At 38.2% G+C, this 20,928-nt stretch overlaps 1 protein-coding gene and 1 non-coding gene across 8 annotated transcripts in view; one reads left to right on the forward strand and one right to left on the reverse strand.

Moving 5' to 3' along the window:
- The window catches only part of sorcs2 (sortilin-related VPS10 domain containing receptor 2), a 593,249-nt gene that overhangs the window by 279,252 nt on the left and 293,069 nt on the right, over positions 1-20,928 (reverse strand). For all 7 annotated transcript variants that reach the window (XM_030162130.1, XM_030162128.1, XM_030162129.1 and 4 more), the window contains exon 3: positions 13,874-13,973. In XM_030162130.1, coding sequence (XP_030017990.1) covers positions 13,874-13,973 — 100 coding nt within the window. The remainder of the gene's footprint in view (positions 1-13,873; positions 13,974-20,928) is intronic.
- LOC115439100 (small nucleolar RNA U3) lies at positions 16,184-16,392 on the forward strand. Its single transcript, XR_003938193.1, has one exon. It is a non-coding gene; the product is annotated as a small nucleolar RNA U3 (small nucleolar RNA).

Genomic DNA, 20,928 nt, shown 5'->3' on the forward strand with positions numbered 1-20,928 from the left:
TTCTTTCCAAAGGGAGACATTAGCATGATTTACAGATTTCAACCAACTCATTCATCCAAAAATCACACACTGGGCACATTTTTTTACCTGCCGCACATACTCAGAACATTCTAGCATTAAATTCCATATTATAGATGCACAGATCTGGGATCAGGAGAAAATTTATTTTGTTTGACACCTTTTTTTCCTCTGAGCAACAAAGTCTCATGAGATTTGGCAACACACATTTCATCAAACAAACAACAAAATAAAATGAATGATTATTATGGCTGGATACTTTTATTTACTTATGAAAAACATGGCATTAGCGTAAACCTTTTTGATCTACTTTCATCTATCCTCACAGTGTTCTCAACCCTTCTGACTACGCCTGCTCAGGAGACAGAGGGTGAAGCATTTCATATCATCAGTGAAGCCTACACTGTACCATCTTTGATTTAGTTACATAAAATACAAGATAGAAACAAAGGAAATCAATAGGGGTCAAAGCACTATTTTTGGTGCTGCCCCACAGTTCAACTCCACTCGGAGGTGTATGCACAAGACTAGCTAAGCTTCCAAATGTTTTCACACTGTCAGTCTCTCAGAGAGAAGATGGGATAACACTGACTAAAAACCCTTCAGGCCTGGGAGCAAAGTACTCCACCAAAGTATGTCTGTAAACGCACTGAATTATTTAAGATTAATCACACAGAAAGGACTCAGGGTGGCCATATCAGGACTGTCATATCTTAAGTGTCAGCAGCTCTGAAATGGCCCTGAAGTGGTGAGAGAACCATGAATGAAGAAAGGCCTCCGAGTGGAAGAGGACGTTTTAAGAGCTTGTTTAAAAAAAAAACACTAGTGACAGCTCATCCTAAATAAATTGTCCAACAGTGAAAGTGACAGAGTGGTTTATATGAGCCACCTCTCAAACCAAACTCATACAGTAAGTGTGTTGCCATGCAAACACACCAAACCCTTATGGCTAAATATAAGAGAGCTTAAAATATACATGGACGGCATACAGTCATATCTGGCCGGTATTGGTTGGAAACAGCCCCATATCTCTTGGAATTATATCTGTATGGGTGGACAAAATCAGTGTGAAAACCTCATTGCCGTCAAACCCATAACTTAAGCCCTCATATTTTCATTGTTATATTTCTTTTGTTTATTTCTTTTACTGTTTTTGTGTTTCAGATCAAATCAACTGATGAGGTTTAAGTATTTGTGCCTTTTTCATCCCATCTTGTTACTTTCTAATTATCTGATCAACGGCCCTGTGGTGTTAGTTCTTCTCACCATGGGAGACTGGCAGAGTGTCTCACTACTCCCTCTAGTGGTCACATAAAGTTCTGTCAATAGGAATGGATTCAGTGCAATTTTCTACAATACAATACATTGGAATCCTTGGCAGAACTTCAGAGCTCTTCATTCTAAACATTCTAATGATAATTTAGGTCATTTTCTAATATTTGAAGGCAGAAATAATACATATATCTCCTCTAAACAATGGAAGCCCTCATCTTTGTCAGATGGGTAAAGGACTAATTTACCCTTTTTTAAATTTTACCCCACCTCCTGAAGGGGAGGCAAGGGGTATTGTTTTTGGTTTGTTTTCATGTTTGTTTCTTTGTTAACACTCTAGCAACAAAACGATCGGTGGAATTCATACAAAATTGGGGTTACAGATTGCCACTGACCCAGAATACATCTGATTACATTTTAGGAAAGTAGGTCAAAGTTCAATTTTTTTTATGAATTTTCAAAATCTTATTTGTCCCATTTACTTACAATGGATAACATTTCAAATGTCTGTAGCAGCAAAACTATTGGTCAAATTGATATCAAACTGGGTTTATAGATTGCTAGTGACCCAGAATAGATGTCATTACATTTTGAGAAAAGTTGGTCAAAGTTTAAATTTTTTTATAAATTTTTTACCTCTTTTTTTTGATTTACTTATAATGGGTGAAATTTCAAATGTCTATACAAACATCAATTTTGTTTCAATTTACTTCAAACTTGGCACATAAATAGAGGCAATTGATATGCTGATATCAGCACACACAGACATGATGACATCAGCTGGACCGATGCCAAAAAAAACTACAATACATGCGCGGGGCGGGGTTTGTGGTGCCCCACACCACTTGTTTACCATTTTTGGGAATGTAAATAGAGATCAACATCTGCTGTGTATCTGAATTCCAAATACTGATTTGTTAAGTGTGTTGTGTAGTATAAATCTAGTTGGCAAGTAGCACTAGCATTGTAGTTAGTTCTCGTTTAAAAACAAAGTACATTGGGTTAGTATCATTGCTCTAAAATATCTTTTAGTTCTTCTGTGCAATATTTCTTTAGACAAGCCAACAATACAACTTCACAAACAAGACTCACAACACATAAACTCCCTTCTGGGCTTAGTCATAGCCATTTACTTGTCAAGGGCATTTTCCGTTAGCAAATGGCTTCTATTACTGCTTTAACAATAATTAGGGTCATCAATTTCATATTAACACTGGACAAAGACTGCAATTTAAGAGTGAAATTATCAAGTCACCATCAGGAAATTACAAAAAGAAACAGAGAGGAGATTGTGCAAAGACAATCTGACAGCCATTTACGCGTCTGACCATAAATAGACTAATCTACAGTATCTGCATTTACAAACTGTTCTCTCACAGGAATATCTTGTGAACATAATGTGGCCACGTCTGAATGCCTCGCCTTTCTCTTTGAAGCTCTTTGAACTGCCAATCACTGAAGTGCTGACAGTAAATCAGAGGTATCTTTCAGTCTATTACTCTTATTCTCAAACCTTTATGCTTGTGTCTGTGTTTATGCATTCTCCATTTTCACTTTGTTCATTTTTACTTTGTTCTTGTCGTGCTTTTGTCTTTTCCATCTATGTGGGTGACTAAAAGCATTTTAAAATCTATTCTCAATTTGTTTCCTTTGCCACAACAAAGGGCGTTGAGTCTTTGCATCATGTGTACATTGATTCGGGAGCATTTCACAGGGAATATAGGTTCATTAGAGGTAGGTACATTAGAATAGTTTTTGCTGTATAGATAGGTCTGGTGATAAAAGTATGAAGCTGGGGATACACTGATCGGCTGTCTGACTGTAAATACAGCCTGAGTCCGACTGGGACTGATCACATTCAGAACTAGAAGCACCCAGAAAATGCAGACCTCCGCCAAGGCAGATCAGTTATGGACAGATATGGATGAAATTTTCGGGAAATGTTGATACTGGCACAAGGAACAACTGATTACATTTTGGTGGTGATGGGGGGGGGGGGGGGGGGGGGGCTGATCTGCCTTGGCGGAGGTCTGCGCTCTCCAAGTGCTTTTCTAGTTGTTTATGTTTTAGTTGTAAAGATTAAATTGGCAGAAACACTGAGCCTATTTACATGATCATAAAAGTCAGATAACTAGGTAATCAGATAATTGTAATAATCAAATCTAAAATATTTAAATGTGATAATCAATAAACCGTGGTTTAGACACTCCAGTCCATTATTGGATTTCTTTCACAGTACGTACATACATAGTGATGGTACACTTAAACTTCCTGTTATTGTCTTCGGCTTACATTTGACTATATCACTTCCAGTCTCTACAATTTTAATTGTGTTTACACATGCGCAGACATAAAAGAACAAAATAAATCAGAAGAACCTGTATACATGCAGGAAAATATCGGAGTATAGGCGAGAAATCCAGGTGTGTTACCTGATTTCTCATAATCAGATTACTGCTGTTATCTGATAAAACGTATCAGATCATCCTGTTTACATGATCACTTAAATAATCTAACAGCTAAAGAAAACGGACAATGATCAGATCAGAGTATCGGTGCCCATGTAAAGTGGCTCACTGTCTCAAATGCTTCAGTTGTTAAAGAATCAGGGTGTATAACATCTAGTGGTGAAGTGGTGGACTGTAACCAAATACCCCTCACCTCACCATCTCCCACTATGGCCCCTAAAAACTCAAAAGACTCTCATTAGTGTCTGTGTTTGGTTGGTCTGTTCTGAGCTTTTTAGTTGAGAGGATAATAACTTTAGTCCAAGCTCTAACAGTCCAACAATGATGGACATTAACGCTGGATAACAAGTGCTGAAGATGGGAAAAAAAATAAGAAAAAGAGGAAAAAAGTCCAACTTGGCGCAGTCCTATCTAAACACAACAAAAACACAGTGTTCTTATGATTCATATTTTCAGCAGATTATCCAGTGATGAAATCATATTATATGCGATTTCTGCAATTAGAGTCTTCCTAAATCCCCTAAAAGCTTACACAATGACTGTTTATGTGTATGCCTGGCTTTAATTATACTTTGAGAATGCAAACATGTTATATACAGTAGAAAGTAAGCAAGTCTGACTGTCTTGTCTTGAACCAGTTATCTAGACAGTATGGTTTCTCTGTACACAGAGGTAGAATTAATGAGGCTGTTAACACCATAACCCCTGGGACTGTGAGAGTATATGTGAAATTTCTATTACAAAAAAAAAAAAACCTTTACTAATCATTCTGCGTTCTATTCTGAAAGCCTCTTACTGATTTTGTAACTTAGCTATTTTCCCAAAACTTCAAAGGTTGATAAAGATTCACACTATTTGCATAAGGGCACTGAGCGAAAGCCAGTGAAGCCTTAAGCTGCTGCGTTAACTTCCTATCTCTACTTCTGACCCCTCTGCTCTGTATATATAAAGAAATGTTTAAAGTCTCCCACCCTCCAGACAGATTCAATCGCATGATGAATCTCTGAGCTTAAAGCAATATTTTCACATTCCTGTCAGTGCTGAGCCCATTTATTAACCGACTATTCTGATATTTTACTTTTTAACTCTGCAGTTCCTCCTGGCTGTGGCTTAAATCCCATCTGAAGTTCACATATTTCCTGTTTCTTCCATGCTCCTTTAAGATCTGGTTTAATGTCTCAATAAAGGGAAGATGTGCCCATGCCTGAGTGGTGAGTGATAACAAACACGGTGTGGTCAATAACTGTGATGACGGTTTCATCATAAAAACGTGGCAAATATAAGTGTAATTAATGTTCTAGAATCACTTTAGACCACTGAACTGCAGCAGCTCACATTTAAATATACACTCAAATACCTCATAAGGAATTTTTAATTGAGTGAATCTAATGATGTCAAATTCAAAGAACAGCGCAGCATTTAAAACCTTTCCTGAGCTGTCAAATTAATACAAGGTTATGTTGAGAGACCAGTATCTGTTAAGCAGAAAATACCTTTTTCTCTTGCATCTAATGTCAGACAGGAAATCCAATCATCCCCAAAGATGAGAACATAAAAAAAAAAACCTCTGAGCTTTAATAGCAGGTGAGGTCCTGCAGCATGGAGAATTGAGGTGCTGATGTTACGCCAAATCACAGAAAGAGGTTCTTGCAAAAAAAAAAAAAAAAGGAAAAGTGTTTGGGAAATGTCTTTAGAAATATAAGCGCAGCTCAACAAGGACTTAGCTAAGCCGATAATGGAGGGAGAAACATCCTCACACTCACTGGAGTCCACTTAATTTCTTCAATTTGCTCTTATTTGTAGTCTAATGCCATTCTGAAGTACATAAACATGTTTCTCCAGTTTTCTAATCATCTTCTGCTACATAATTTTTTTTTACCCTTTACTATCAAATTGCTCAGAAAAGAACAAAGAGGGGGAGAAAAACTGAATCTGTGTTACTTCCCTGAAAATCATTAGAGAAACAGAGAGAAGGTGTGATTAATTTGTTACTTCAATTCTAACAGTTGTTAAAAGTTACTATAAAGATTTGTTTAGTATCTCCTCAGCCAAAGTGTGTTTGCTGTTTGTTTTTTTTCTGTCACCAAGATTCCACTAAAAATTTGTTAAAAATACAGAAACCAAAATAAGGAAAAAAAAACAAAAACAAAAAAAAACTCTAGAACTGAAGATGCACGAGTCCACAGAAATGGGAAGAAGAAATAGAAGAAGTCGAAGAATATTTTGTACTAGCTTAGAAAATGACCTATACAGAAACTATATAAACAAATCCATACTAGATTCATAACTAAATCTAAAACAATACAAATAATTGCCAAAGTCATATTAATTTAAGGAAGAGAAAAACATCCGATCTGGGATTTATTCATTTGTTTACTCGACTTGACGAACAATGCGACATTGTGCCTGGTTGAACTATACTGTAAGGTCTTGGAGGAGGTAAATGCACATATTCGCTATTTAATGGCTTTGTTTGCGTTTCATCAAAATGTACATTAGCACAGTAGTTCTTGCATAAACCTGACAAATAAACCAACAAAACATTATTAGACTAAGGCTGCAGGTATGAACTGTGTATCCTTCTTGTCATTGATGTGACACAAGGTATTCAATTACATACCAGTGAGTCTCTTACCTCATTTATTCTGTAATAATATAAAGCATGTACGTACGGCTTGTTAGATAAATTCAGTATTTATATATGCCACTCTGCTGAATGCGACTGCTTTTCACTAAGAATTATCAGCACCTATAAGTGATGATAAAAGCTAAGGCTTGCTACAAAAAGCATTAGCCTTCAGCCTCTTCAAATGTTTCCTGTTGAATAATGATCATTTCTCCCATACTTGCTTATTACTTAAACTGACTGTGGCAGCAAAACTAGTAGGATAATATTTGGTCTCATGAAAAAGTCAAAAGACACGACCTCTGTGTTTATGTCTGTGGTGGCTGGGAGAGATCCAAACGATTAGAATGGAGGCTTTGGGTGTAAAATTACTTTAAGGATATACTTCAGACCTCATACTGAGCACTTAGCAACAAGGAAATGGACTTGCAATGGACACCCCCCCCCAAGAGACAACAGTTAGTGTAAATTGCTGAGGGAGAGTCTGTTGGACCTGAAGTCTCAAAGTTTATTTACGACTACTGGGGCTGAAATGTGTCAAGGCTCCTCGAAAAGCCTCACCTACAAAGAGTTCTGAGTGGATCTTTAATGAAGCTCTCAATGAAACCCAGAGAGAAAGAAAGAGATGGTGACATTGTCTTTGTCTGAAGACTCACCTCTCTCTCTAATTGCCTCAAGTCCTATTGATTACTCGAGGCCCCTCACACCTTTTTCCGTGTGATCCCTTCACACTGTGTGTAATCCCCTCGTAGAGCTTACAGACCCAGTTGTCTGCTGTTTTCTGATGTGATTAGCAGTATTGATCAGAGTTTCAGCACGTATGTGTGTTTGGATAGGTGTTGGTGTACTTCACTGACGTGACCGCTCATAATTTGGATCCTGAACAGAAAGAAGTAAACACATGGCTGCATACTGATATTTAGTTAGGGGGATCAAAGTGTTTGATGATCGACTCAGACATGCCGACAGAATTATCATGTTTCTCATCCACACGCACAAATAAAATCCTTGCCTACACCTACACACAGTGACAGTATTGAGAAGCTTTATCTAAATAAATCTACTGTGTACTGTGAAAATACTCCTCAAGTTCTGCATTAAGAATCATTGTCAAATAAAGTATGGCGGATTAGATTTCTATAGCATGCATAATGCAAGTATTATCAGCAAAATGCACTATGTAAAATCTAGGACCGAGGACCTGATCCAAGCCATCCATTAAGGTGTAATTTTTTGTTGTTTCCATCAGTACAGTCTACTACGATGCAACAAACAGGTTCGGATGCTCACTATTCATCCTACTATCAGCCTTGTAAATGATACATTCATATGGAATTGTGTCTGAATTGCTTTGCTGTTTGTTGTATGTCAGTTGCTGTTTGTTTGTTTATTTATTTACTGCTGGCTGTGAATCAACTTGCCCCTCAGGGATAATTCTGTTACCTTGAACCGTTAAGTTATTGTGCAGTAAAATAGTCCCTGTCAGTGTTTTTCTGTCGTATATGTTTTCATTGTAGCACTAATCCATACTGTTTGTTGTGCTGCTGTAGATGATTATCCTCATTTTATGGATGTTACAATACTGCTGGTTGGTATCAGGGTTCAGCCTGTGAAATGTACTGACATTTGATTGTGATGTTGCACTTTGGATCCAGCTGAATAACCCTTACCTCACAGTGCCCTATGGAGGCCACCAGGGGGTGTCAAGTAACAAAGTACAAATACTTAAACAGAAATACTTTGCTTAAGTAGAAATTTTGGTAATCTATACTTTACTGGAGTAATTTTTTTCAGCCAACTTTTTACTTTTACTCCTTACATTTTAAAAATAGCCTCGTTACTCCTATTTCATTGTGGCTTGTTATTGTTCAAATAAAAAAACTATCCAGACAAATGGCGCCATCCAGATAGAGTGAATTTGATTGTGGTTGGATGAGAAGTACAAACATATACCATTCTGACACCCTATTGGTTTGTACACGATTCATTGCACCTGACTTTGCACCATTCCAATACTTATAAGCACTAGTTATCATATCATCCGCTCCATGAAAAAACATTTTAATGCTCAGTAGGACACATATATGGTTCTTTAATACATTTTTTCAAGTTTCAGTTTCAATATTAATATTTTAATATAACATTATACTCATGATGGCCTTTAGAAAAGTGTTTTTTGGGGAGGTGGGGTAGTGCAGTATAGGCTCCTGTGGTGCTGCCAAAGCTTTTGTCCTAACGGCAATTTTTTTGCCTTACTTTTGAAACCAGCACTTTTGCACTTTTACTTGAGTAAAAAGCTTGAGTTGATATTTCAACTTCTGCAGAAGTATTTTTAAACCCTACCTAAACGTCTGCCTGAGTAATGAATGTGAATACTTTTGACACCTCTGGAAACAAAGTCCCCTGTCAGAGGACTCTTAGACATCAGTGCTTTATGTCACTTTTCCACTGACGGTATCTGCTCAACTCACCTGAACTTGACTGGACTCATCTGGGTTTTGGCAGCATCACTATGTATTTTCACTGCAGGTATAGTATTTCCACTTTTGTAAACACTTATGACATCATCTTCAGTGCAACTGCAGCTACACCCTAGACAACACTAGAGGAAACATAACACTATTATTCATGACTCCAAAATAAAACATCATATTAAGATGTTTTTAAGAATATAATTGTTAAGACTTCAAGCCTGTGGTCAATTTATCAAGACAGAGCCTACTTGAAAATTTGTTCTGATAGTTTTGGAGACTGCACACAGGCTTGACTCGTACTGACACAACACAAATTCTGGACTGATCAATCTGCAGTCTGGTACTAGAAATAGTGCTGTCAGTTGGTTCCTGTTCTCATGCAGTGAAAATGCTAACAAAAAAAAAAAAAAAAGTTGAGGGTGAGTCAAGCTGATACTGCCACAGGAAAAGGGGCATTACAGCCAGGATCAGGTCGACATATTTGTCTGCTTACTATCCTCCAGCAGAAACTTACAGAAAACTTAGATGCAGCTTAGAAACCGGTGTTTGTGGCCTGTTTTAGCGTTGCCAAGGTTATCATGACTCAGGTTTGACATGGCACAACAAGAAGCAATGTATTGAATTCTGTGTTCAGTAATAGAATCATCACAAATAGACTCAATGTCCTACACATAACAGTTCTTACCTTCAGGTTTATGCCCTAATCAGCACAATTCTACATACTGTACTTGAGAGGTTCTACAGAAGAACCTCCTGGTGGTTGCTTGGTGAATTGCAGCCAATTTATGAACTTGCTCTCCATTGGTGGTTTATAATCACATTGATCAGCTTATAGACTACACCAACCATTCAGCACCCCGTAGTTTTTGCTGTTTACATCTGCCTGACACAGCTTTGTTCAGTTTTTATGTTTCAGTTTATTAGATAAGTGGGATTGTATGTGATGTTGTTTTATTGTTTATTTGAAAATATTATTAGATATTTCTTTTTGCCATCTGTAGTGGGTGTAGTATTACATAATTTATTTTTTTACACGTTTTTATGTACTGTGAAAGTTTTCTTTTTCTTGTTTTTTCAATTTCACAAACAAGTGAGAACCACTGTAAAAGACACAGACGTCTGTGTCCGAGTCATTAACACTTTCAGAGTCTTGGAGCTCATCTGTTTAAAGACCTAAACAGCACTCAAAGCATCTACTGATCTTAACAGTTCAATAACTTCCAAACCACTAATCCTATAAATACACTAGACTAATTCAAGTAACATGTCATTTCTCAGCTTTTCAGCAGCATCAGATATGTCTATTTTGGATGTTTAGAGGCTCCGTAGTGAATGTGTAAATGTCATTTTCTGCAGCATTGACTCACCAAAAAAGTCAGTGTGGTTTGACAAATGGCAGTGGATGTAGATGCAGGTTTTTATGTTCAGTAATGTTTTGTCTGTTATGATATAATGACCTTTGAATTGACTGAGATTTTATGAGCGTCTGCATGATAAGTAAATTACATAAAGGAAAATACCTGCTCTTCACTGAAAAATGCAAAATGCAGAGGGGAATGTTATAATAATAACTCAACACAAAATACTAAAATGTTGGAGAAAAAAAAATACTCAAAACCCTTTTCTCAGAAATGCTATATCTGTTTGGCATCAAGCTCACCACTTTTTAAACGACTCTCATGGGCTTTCGTGCTTTTCACCAATCTGGGGGAATCATAACTTTAAACCCGGAAGAGCTGACATGGGATTTAGATGTTGGAAAGAAAAGGGATGATGTAAAATAAAAGATCTATATAGGGAGGGTTCTCTAATGTCTTTTGAACAATTAATGGATATATATAATTTGCCTAGGAAACTTTTTTTTTTTAATTTACAAATAAGGAATTACCTAATTACTCAAATTAAATCTACATTAGAACCTTCTCTATCCACTATTGAAAGTATCACAAAGGACCATTGTCATAACAAAGGTCTTCTGTCAAAATTTTATGATGCACTTTTGACAGGTACTAAGGATAATTCTCCTTCTCATTTATCAGCTTGGAAAAATGATCTTCAAACAGAAATATCTGTAGCGGATTGGGAGAGGGCCTGTCTTATAGCTCAAACACAAACAATTAACCACAGGTTCAGAGTATTATAGTACAAATGGTTATTTAGAGCATATGTCACCCCTGTAAAACTACACTGTTTTAATCCTAACATTCCTGACATTTGTACCAAATGTAATGAGGAAACAGGCACTTTGTTTCAATGTATGTGGGCCTGTGAGAAACTTCAGAATTTTTGGAAAGAGACTGTTAATTTAATTTATAGATTTACAGAATGTGTTATTCCTGTGGATCCAAAATATTGTATTTTGCACATCTTCCCTGAGCAGTTTCAAGTAATTAGAGGAAAAAGGAAACTTGTAAAAAAAATTTTATAAGAAGCCAAACAAGTTATTTCTTTGAAACTGAAAGATATTCACGGACCCACAGTGAACCAATGGATTAAAGAAATGTCTTCTAACCTGGCAATGGAGAAGCTGATGTACCTGGCTAAAGGAAAGATCAAAAACTTTAATAAGATCTGAACACCTTTTTTGCAATTTTTAAAAGACTTGTCTGTACAGTCAATTAAGTTGTGTCTGTCAAGTATGTTTTGTTGCACTGGGAGTGGGTGCTATTGAGTGGGTGGGGGATGGTAGGGATTGTTTTGATGTGTTGTGTTTTTTGCTTGTTCTTATACAACACTGAAAATGACAATAAATATATTTATGGAAAAAAAAAAGTCAACACAAAATAGCTTTAGGTCTTTAAGACTTGACTATGTGTCACTTTGTGTACAGCTAAACATATGAGGGGACAGAATAATACGAAAAACCTTCATTTAGTTCCCCCTAAATATTTAACATTGAATCTTGAAGGCAGAGGAGAATTTTTAATTCAATCCCTTGGTTTAACACTAATATTAAAAATCAACACACGTACAGATAAATGGTTTTCAGATGCAGATGAAAAACTTATCTGAAAAGTAACTAAAGCTGTCAGAGAAATGTAGCACGGTAAAAAGTATAATATTTGCCTCTGAGACTTAAGGCTCCCACACACTGCACGATTTTAACAATCTTATAAGTTCACAGCAAGCCACACTGTACATGAATTTGGGTACAACATGAAGTTTGCTGTTTGTAGATCGCACAATAAAAACGCAAGCTGAATCGCAGCCTACGACTTATGTGAGTTGACATGAGTGTCCAAAAATAAAACGTCATCAGCGTGCACAATCCATCCATTAAAAACAAAAATGTGAATAAGTAACGGCCCACTCGCCCTTGTGACATTTATATGAAGACAAAAAAAAGGAGGGGGGGGGGGGGGGGGGGGGGGGGGGATATGGATGCGGCCGTGGCTTGGAAAGAGAGGCCAACTTGGAATGCCAATTTTGGAAAGAGAGCTTGAAGTAAATTCTTGGTATCATCTGCTAGCATTTAATGTTATTAACTGTTATGGTCTGTCATTTTCAGTGTCACGCTGATCAGTATGTCATTTCGTACTGCATTTTTATTGGTCAGTTAGGGGACATAGGTCGCAGCAGCTGTCACACTGTTAGCTGATCACCCCAAATTTCTGACAAGGTCAGAATTTTATCGCAGGCTGTCTTTGGTCACAAGATTTGACCCTGTCTCACAATACAACATAAGACTGCCGATTTAGGGCCAAGACCAAAGATATCACCACAATTCTCTCATGATTGATAACTTTCAACTGAGACAGCCGAAAATCGCAGTGTGTGGAACCTAGTGGAGTGGAGGTATAAAGCTGCATGACACTAGAGAGTAGCATAAAAGCAACTCAAATTTGGACTTGAGTAAAATATTTGAGTAAAAAGTACTTAGCTACAGTTCACCACCGCCTACCCGTTTCATCACAAAAACAACACACACCTACTCACACAACAGCAGCAACACAAATAGACAACACCACACAGATTCCACCCGGTGGTGAGCCTCCGTCACTCCCTTCCTGCCAGGCCTGGAGGTGTATTTAAGCAGCAGCTTGATCCCCAGCTCATATTACCAGACATCCGACTGTCACAACACTCTCACTCATTCTCTCCCACTCTCTAAATGTCTGTCTCTCCTATTCTCCCTGAGGGAAATTAAAATGACTCCATTCCCATGCAATTAAATGCCATTTGGCCCTCCACTTTCCTGTTCGTGTATATGTGTGCGTGTGTGCATGCGTGTGTGTGTGTCTGTGTGCGTGTCGGTGAAGATGATGAGATGGTAGATCCTGCCCGTACAGACATTTTGAGGAGGCTGGAGCAGAAAGTGAGAAAAGTGGCTACATCTAATCTCCCGCTATCTGTTCATCGATTCGAAGAACTCTGGACCCCGACGATAACGCCTGCCAATTAGACAGGCCGCCACAGTTGGCAGTCCAGTCGTATCTCAGCTTAAGTCACCTACTGTACCTCTTGGATCCCACTCTTATCTGCCGCTTTCTAAAATTCACTCAAGTTTAGACACTGCCTGAGGACTGAGCAACTGTAGAGTGTGTGGGAGTGCTGCATGTGGCCAAAGGCTGTATGAGGAATACCAAAAAATGGTACAGAACTAGCTAAGTACTGAGGAAAGTGAGTCCTTTCAACATCAGGAAAAATGTAGAAACTTTGAGTATCGTAAAGCATGTGTTTTTCATGAAAGTAAAGCATTGCAATCAACAAAAGAGGCCAGTTTTTATCATTTAAACAAATATGAATTATTTGCTTCCATGCTGGAGTCTCATCTAATTTTAACCAGTAGTTAGTCTTCATTTGCAGTGAATAATTGCCTCATATCATCTTCAACTAGACGTCTTGTACATCCTCCCCAGTCTGTCTGTGTAAATATTCATTTAAGCCTCCAGCTCACACGTTCAACAAAACACAAGAGCAAAGAGTTTGGGTATCCTCCACAGCTGGCACTTTTAAAGATGTAAATCATTTCAGAGAGCACAAAATCGACCACGGTAACAGGCACAATCTCCTACCTTTTTCTTGTTGGTGGGACAGATGTAGAAGCTTGTCACCACGATGGTTGTCCCCGGCATCAGGTTGAGTTTACTGTATGTGGTGCCATAGTCGGTCGATCTGAAAAGATACAAGACAGAATTCAAATCAGCAAAGTTTGGGAAAAAAAAGACTATCCTGTGAAAGTATCAATCAGAAAAGACATTACATTAACACAGTGGTTCCCAACCTTTTTTGGTTCATGACCCCATTTTAACATCACAAATTTCTGGCGTCCCCAGACATTCAAAATGGAGACCTTCTTTTTTTGCTAAAATTAATTTGTTTTTGATCATGTAATAGTTTGCTATACTATGGTGCAAATGAACGTTAATTTTAGACAACATTTAAGCTATATGATGTATATTATTATGGACAGAGCCAGAAAAGCCAGGTGTAGATTACTGCACAATGGTAGAATTTTATTTTCCTTGGTCAGAATATGTACAGTCAGTCCAGCTTGGATTTACAAGGCTGCAAATTAATACTGAACAAACAATAACTCAAACTATGAATTACGAAAGAGCTGCAGCATCTGAAACCAACCACAATGAACATTTGAAAGATACAGCAGTACCACAGTGCTTCAGTTTCAGCTTCAGAGTTTGTCATGTCTTTTATCTATTATGATTGTCTCTCTCAACTCACCTTATTTATTTATTTATTTATTTATTTTTTATCAATTACTAGAAATTTCAGGCGACCCCATTTGAATTCCAGGTGACCCCACGTGGGGTCCCAACCCCAAGGTTGAAAAACACTGCAATAACAACTTGCAGAATGGGTTCATATTCTTGAAATGGCTCCTGAAAACACACAACGCTGATGTTCATCAGATTTCATAACTTGCCTCAGATCTATTTCCCCAATCTCATTTTATTCTGCATACTGAAACAACAGCAGCAAAAAACAAAACAAAACTTTTGCATTGACCAAAGCAGATTAAATGTAGGAAAAAAAGGTCCTGGAAAAGGTGACCTGCTTATTTTCTCTAACTGCCCTTAAGGCATTATATCAGTACTCTGTTCAACATATTACCTCTTTGCAATCGGTACCCAGAGCCCAGTGACAAATCAGAAAAGGCTGGACAACCTGTCATTGCTGTGACACTGCAAAAACAGCCTCAGGCATGCAATGAAGTACTGGCCAATCCTCAAATCTGGCAGCTTTAAGAACAGGTATGGACCGCTGTGTGCATTTGAGATTGATAGCGAGCTGCTTGATTGTTTCTCCAGTTGAGCTCCAGTCAGTCCCACTGAGCTGAGTCAAGGTGATTGTTTGTGACAGGCTTCGAGAAACGGCGCTGGTTTGATCTTCACAGGACTGAAGGAAGGTGACCGCTTTAGGAAAATTAATATTTCAAAATCCTGTCATAAACACACAGAGGAAAGACTAATCCAGGAAACATTTTCAGTGTAAGAAAGGCAGATTTAGGCAGCAAATAAATATGTCGGATTAATAAAGCAAATTTAATCGAGGTGTAAATGAAGGTTAAATAAGGCAAATGTAACATGTACTGTATTTGCATTTGATTGTTTCAGCCTGCAGTTCTCAACACCTTTCTTTGAATGACTTGAAAAACAACACCAAGCACAGAGTAAAGGAGATGCTGCAGTATTTAGCGGTGGGCTCAGGGTTCAACAGGAGGGAGCCTGGAAGGAGAGGTCTTGATGAAAGAGAATGATGAGCTAGCACGTCCACCTGGTTAAGGACGAGAGGATTTACTCTTTTGCACAGTGGGACATCAACTGCTGACAGACACACACAGTGAGACGCATACACACCCGAAGGCCTGCCAAGCAATTCAGCAATCAGCTTTCCCAGAGTGCTCCGATACAGCTGTAGAAAATGGAGTGGCATAGCAGGGGTGAGCCATTTCTCTGCGGTGAGCTGGCAAGTGTTTTCATCTTCCTCTCTGGCCTGTGTGCAATGTTTAACCTGGGATCACTTGGAGGACTTGGACAGATCTAATGCTAATGGCTGTGTTAGCCGCCTGAGCTCAGTGCTTATCTCAAAACCCCACTTGTAGTGAGGGCCCGCTACACCTGGGCCACTGAGAGGCGTGATCATTAGAGCGCGAGTGGGAAAAAAAAACACTGAGTAGTCGAAATTAAGTCTAATGAGATAGGATGATCGTAATCAGCAGATTGTGCTTTGTTTGTGTTTGGCTTAATTTTATTCTACTCTTTCTTTAAACAGCACTGCTATTGTTTTACATTAGTTTTAGCACCAGTGCAGCTAGTTAGTAACTTTTTACATTAACTACAAATACAGTCATATCTAATATAGTATAGACTACACTTACAGAGATTATTTCTACAGTTTCTGACTTGAGAAATGTGTTTCTAAAGTGTATTGTCTCGCCAATAACAATGACTTGAGATATATCTGTCTCTACAGGACGTGGATGGAGAATAATGATGCCCTTCATATGTTCTATATCACTGATGACTGTTAGTTGCTTACTCATGCAGCACTGAGGAGGGGGTATGATGAGAGTGGGTGGGGAAGCTGTGGCCTTGAAGGTTGGAGAATCAGCTTGTGACTAAAGGGTCACCGGAAAAGAAATTGTTGGCTGATGTACCCTTGAGCAAGGCACTTCACACCCCATTTGCTTCCTGGACACTTGACATGGCAGCCCACTGCTCCTAATCTGTAGTGTGTGGCGTTACAGCATATTTCAGCTAGTGATGGATTAAATGCAAAGGGTCAGTTTCTGTTTCTGTTGCATGCCTGCATGTAAAATATACTGACAAATAAAACATTTTAAAGGAGTGATATTTTGCTTTTTTTTTTTTAAAAAAAAATGGAATTATGCATTTTAAAACGTTTCCCTGTGGTCTACATAAACTGTAAATGCTCTGCTTGGGTCTGAATTCTTCATTAATTCAACTCCACAGGTCCATCTTCAACCCTATTTCTGAGTAATGACACCAGAAAGATTGTTTTGAGCGCTGGCCCTTTAGATGCACATGTGCCACTTCACACCCCACCCCCTCTAGGTTGTTGACCGTGCTTTCTGTCCCATTTAGCCACTTGAGTTTGTTAGTACAACCAACAACTGAACATTTTAGGTAATCGGCTCAAAGTTTGGACATATTTTCAGTATGGACTACAACTGCTGCTGCGGAACAATTACGTCATACTTGGAGAAATGTTTGTCAGAGGTCTTGACCTTATATGTACAAATGTTGTGACATAACTCATTATAGATGCAACAAATTAAGCAGGAATTAAAACAGGTTGTAGAAATCCATTAAATTTTTGCCAAAATGAATATAAAGATAGCTTTGCAGCACCTGAAGGGTTCAAATTCAAACTTTTTGAACTATTAGGGTCCGCAAATACACAAATAAATGTACCAAAGACTAATAAAAGTGGGTTTAGCAAAATATGACCCCTTTAAGTCATGTATGCTTCATGTAAGGGTGTAGATTTCAGTTGGAATGCAAGTGATCTGACCCACCTCAGAATGTGCCAATAAAAATATTAAAGACCGCCATAAACTAGTACAGAATAGGCACAGCCAAGAGGTTAAAAAAAGAAATCACCAGAATACGAGAAATAAAATGTTTGACAGTTCCAATAATGTGTCCCCCCAATGGTCAAATGAATCCTTCAGCTACAATTTGCCGCAAAGCATTCTCCATAGCAAGGTGTTAATATCCTTCCTTCTTATGATTTCAGTTCATCGCAGTGAAATATCAAAGCCACCTCACAAAGTTGAAATTTGCTTTAAATTGCATTGCTTGTGAAAACCTCCAACTCTTAAAGTGTATGAGCAGGCTACACACAGCAGCCTCCAAGTTATTAACTTTATGAAGTCATGTTTGCTTTTCATTGTTTGTGTTCTAAATTACTTATAATACCAATAATGTAGACATTGCCTCTTGTATCTATCTTGGGGTCCCCTATCTAGGGTCTAATTTTTAGGCCAGCTGGAGGTAGGGAAAAATCACTCCACAACAAGCCCAAAACAACCTTTTTGTAATTTACTGAACAATTATGGTGAACCCAGTTCAGACAAACAATTCATGACAAGACAAAACTATTTAAGGATGTTGCAGGGGTGTGAACTGGCTCATCTCAGCTTAATTTCAGCTAGTTGATGGCATCCTTGTAACTCAATTTTTAGCGTATGTTTTTCCCAGTTTTTATGCATGAGAAATGCAGTATCACCCTCAGTCCTCCTCACGGTGAAATGACCCCAATATTTAGTGTTTCCTCAGCTTATATGTTTATGAGGTGACAACAACGTCACCTCTCAGAAAAGGAGTCTCTTGAATTGTTTTTTTTTAATGTTTACTTCATTTCTTTAATACAACTCTGACAAGTACCTCACTATCATTCTCCTCATTCATGTTTTTAAAACACTACAAATTGTATCCAGCTACAAAAAGCTTCTTAAAGATGGCAGTTAAAAGTGATTTCCATTGCTGAGATGAAACAATACACCATCTAGTCTGTTGAAACTGGCAGGTTTTACAGAAAGTGTTCACCTCACCTTATCAAGCATGTTTAGTCTGGGCAGTTCTTTGACCCCGATTTTCATTGCAGGTGTTTTGTTTCCCATCAACTATTGAACACAATAGCTACGTCACTGAATTTGTCATCATGCCTTATAGTTTAACCACAGATGCACTAGTGTTCCTTGAGGTGATGTGCAAAGCTGTAACTTGTCAACAAAAACAAGACCATATGCTTCGAAGTTAACTATTTTAGCTCAAATAAACTACTTTCTGTTGAGTTTCTGCAAACAAGAGAACAGGTTTTGGAAAGGTTAGCATTACATTTGAGCCACATTTCAACTGATGTACAGTAGTTCAGTTTGTGTATCAGCCACATGTTCATCAAATATTAAAAATATTCCTTTTAATACATGCCTACTGCCGTGTCACATCTTCTGATAAAAGACTAACCCATCCATGAAATACAAACAGAAAGCTAAAAGAGTAAAATTCTTGGTAGAGTTGACTGGACTGGTCTTGTAATTGTTTATCACCAGACACAACCTCTTTTATTCTTAAGTTCATTGTTTTTCCTTACCTCTTTACGGTTTAAATCTGTCAAAACCTCAACATAAAACCACCATCTACACTACACACAAGCTCAAGAAATCTTTATTTTCCCCATGGGATGCAACTGAGTGCAGCCAACAGAATTATATTCACCTACACCACAATAACAAATAACAAACTTCCCACTGAATCATCTAAAAAGTCAACTGAAGCAGAGACAAAGAAATAATTCAGTCTGTTTGCCCTGCATTTTGGCTATGACAATCTGTGACCAGATGGAAGCAGCATAAACTGGTTGTGGAGTGGAAGGCTCTGGTTGGCCAGGGTTGACTGAGCCTTCTTTAAAGACCTCATCATGTGAAGGTGTGGGAGATCATGCAACACTATGCTGGCAGTTTTACAATGCTTTACAGTCAGCTTTTATTTGTAACAAAGTACAGTGATCCAAACTAGCAAATAAATAAAAGGTGACACTTATTCAATAAAATATTTTCACAAAAGTCTGATTAACACTAATCCTTGAAACATAGTGTATCTGACAATCTGCATCTAAACACACCATTCATGTTCTGTACCTGACATGGTATACTAAATTGATTGGGGATAAGTCGGTGGTCCCTAAAGCTTTCTCTCTATTGCATATTCATAGCCCTTCATTAGCAGGAGTGTAATGAGCGGCTAGGGTTGAAGTAGGCCATCTGCCCAGGGACACATCTCAACATCTGGACACTGTTCACACCTTGCGTCCTCTCTTTCTGTCCTCATTAGTCCAGAGTATGTCTGTTACCATGGAGGCTCTTCTTTATATTCATCAAGCACTAATGTAGATTCTGCCGGTTTGGTCAAATCACTCAAACTACTTCAGTCTGACAGTGTAAAATGCTGACGTAAAACCTTGGTGACAACATGGACATGAGTGTTGATTGATGTGACAATTTTCATGGATGGACAGAAGATTTGTGAGGTTTGGGTTTATTCTCAGTTTAAGTTCTCAGCATGAGAACCATAACAGTTTCACGCGAAACTGAGAGTAAAACTTCTGAAAAACCGGCTTCTATGCTTCTCTTTTACTCCGGAGCTTACACAGAACTTGCACAACTTCTAACCTTTATCCACTGCACCCCCTGGGAATGGGGCCCATGAATTTGTCATGTTTACCCCCACTTTCTGGTGCCCCAGGTTAGCGAGCACTAGCCCGCTACTTCGACTTGTTATGGCTAGAGACTAGCAAGCTATAGTCTTCAACCAGCTCCAGTTACCCGGTTAGCATACCTCAACACTAACATGCTCAAGACCCAGTGAATCAACTGCTGAATTCATTGCCAACTCTTAAGACTCAATTTGGATGGATTTAAGCAATTCTTTATTGCAGCACTAAAGGATTGTGTACATTCCTTCTAGTTTATTACAATACTGGCAAATATGACAAATACGCTCTAAGTAGTAGCATCTTGAGGCCAAGAACAGTGCAGTTACCAATTGAAAAATACCACTGTGGAATGAGAAATCAGGGGCCAATAGAAGATTGAAACACCACTAATAAAGGTAATTTAGGTTGCAGGTCACCATAGAAAGTCAGCCACCCCAGCACTTTATATGGTAAGAGTAATGATGTCGAGTTAATACGAGAACTCATTTTTTTCTGTGTGCTACCCAGACCTTTCGATTAATAGACTGGTAGGGAGCTATTGTAGATTAATGAGGAATAATTACTTTGAAACACAGTGAGGAGCAGATGAGAGGGGAGATGGCAGAGCTCAGGGAGGAGAAAGGGATGGGCGAAAAGTGACTAAAATTTAATGTGCTGCACTAAAAGTACCTTGCGGTTCTGACAAAAATTATATATTGGTTGAAAAGGCAGTTAACACACCCATCCTGTTGATATTAATCTGTCTGGATGAGACAAAGACATGACTGCAAAAGTATCTGAGACTGATGCACAAAGGATTAAAGAAGCTGATACAGACACAAGCCATTTGATAGAAGCCATGTAGCAGCAATAATAATAGTGGAAAGAT

This window comes from Sphaeramia orbicularis, chromosome 18, assembly GCF_902148855.1.
Source record: "Sphaeramia orbicularis chromosome 18, fSphaOr1.1, whole genome shotgun sequence".
Classification (NCBI taxonomy): domain Eukaryota; kingdom Metazoa; phylum Chordata; class Actinopteri; order Kurtiformes; family Apogonidae; genus Sphaeramia; species Sphaeramia orbicularis.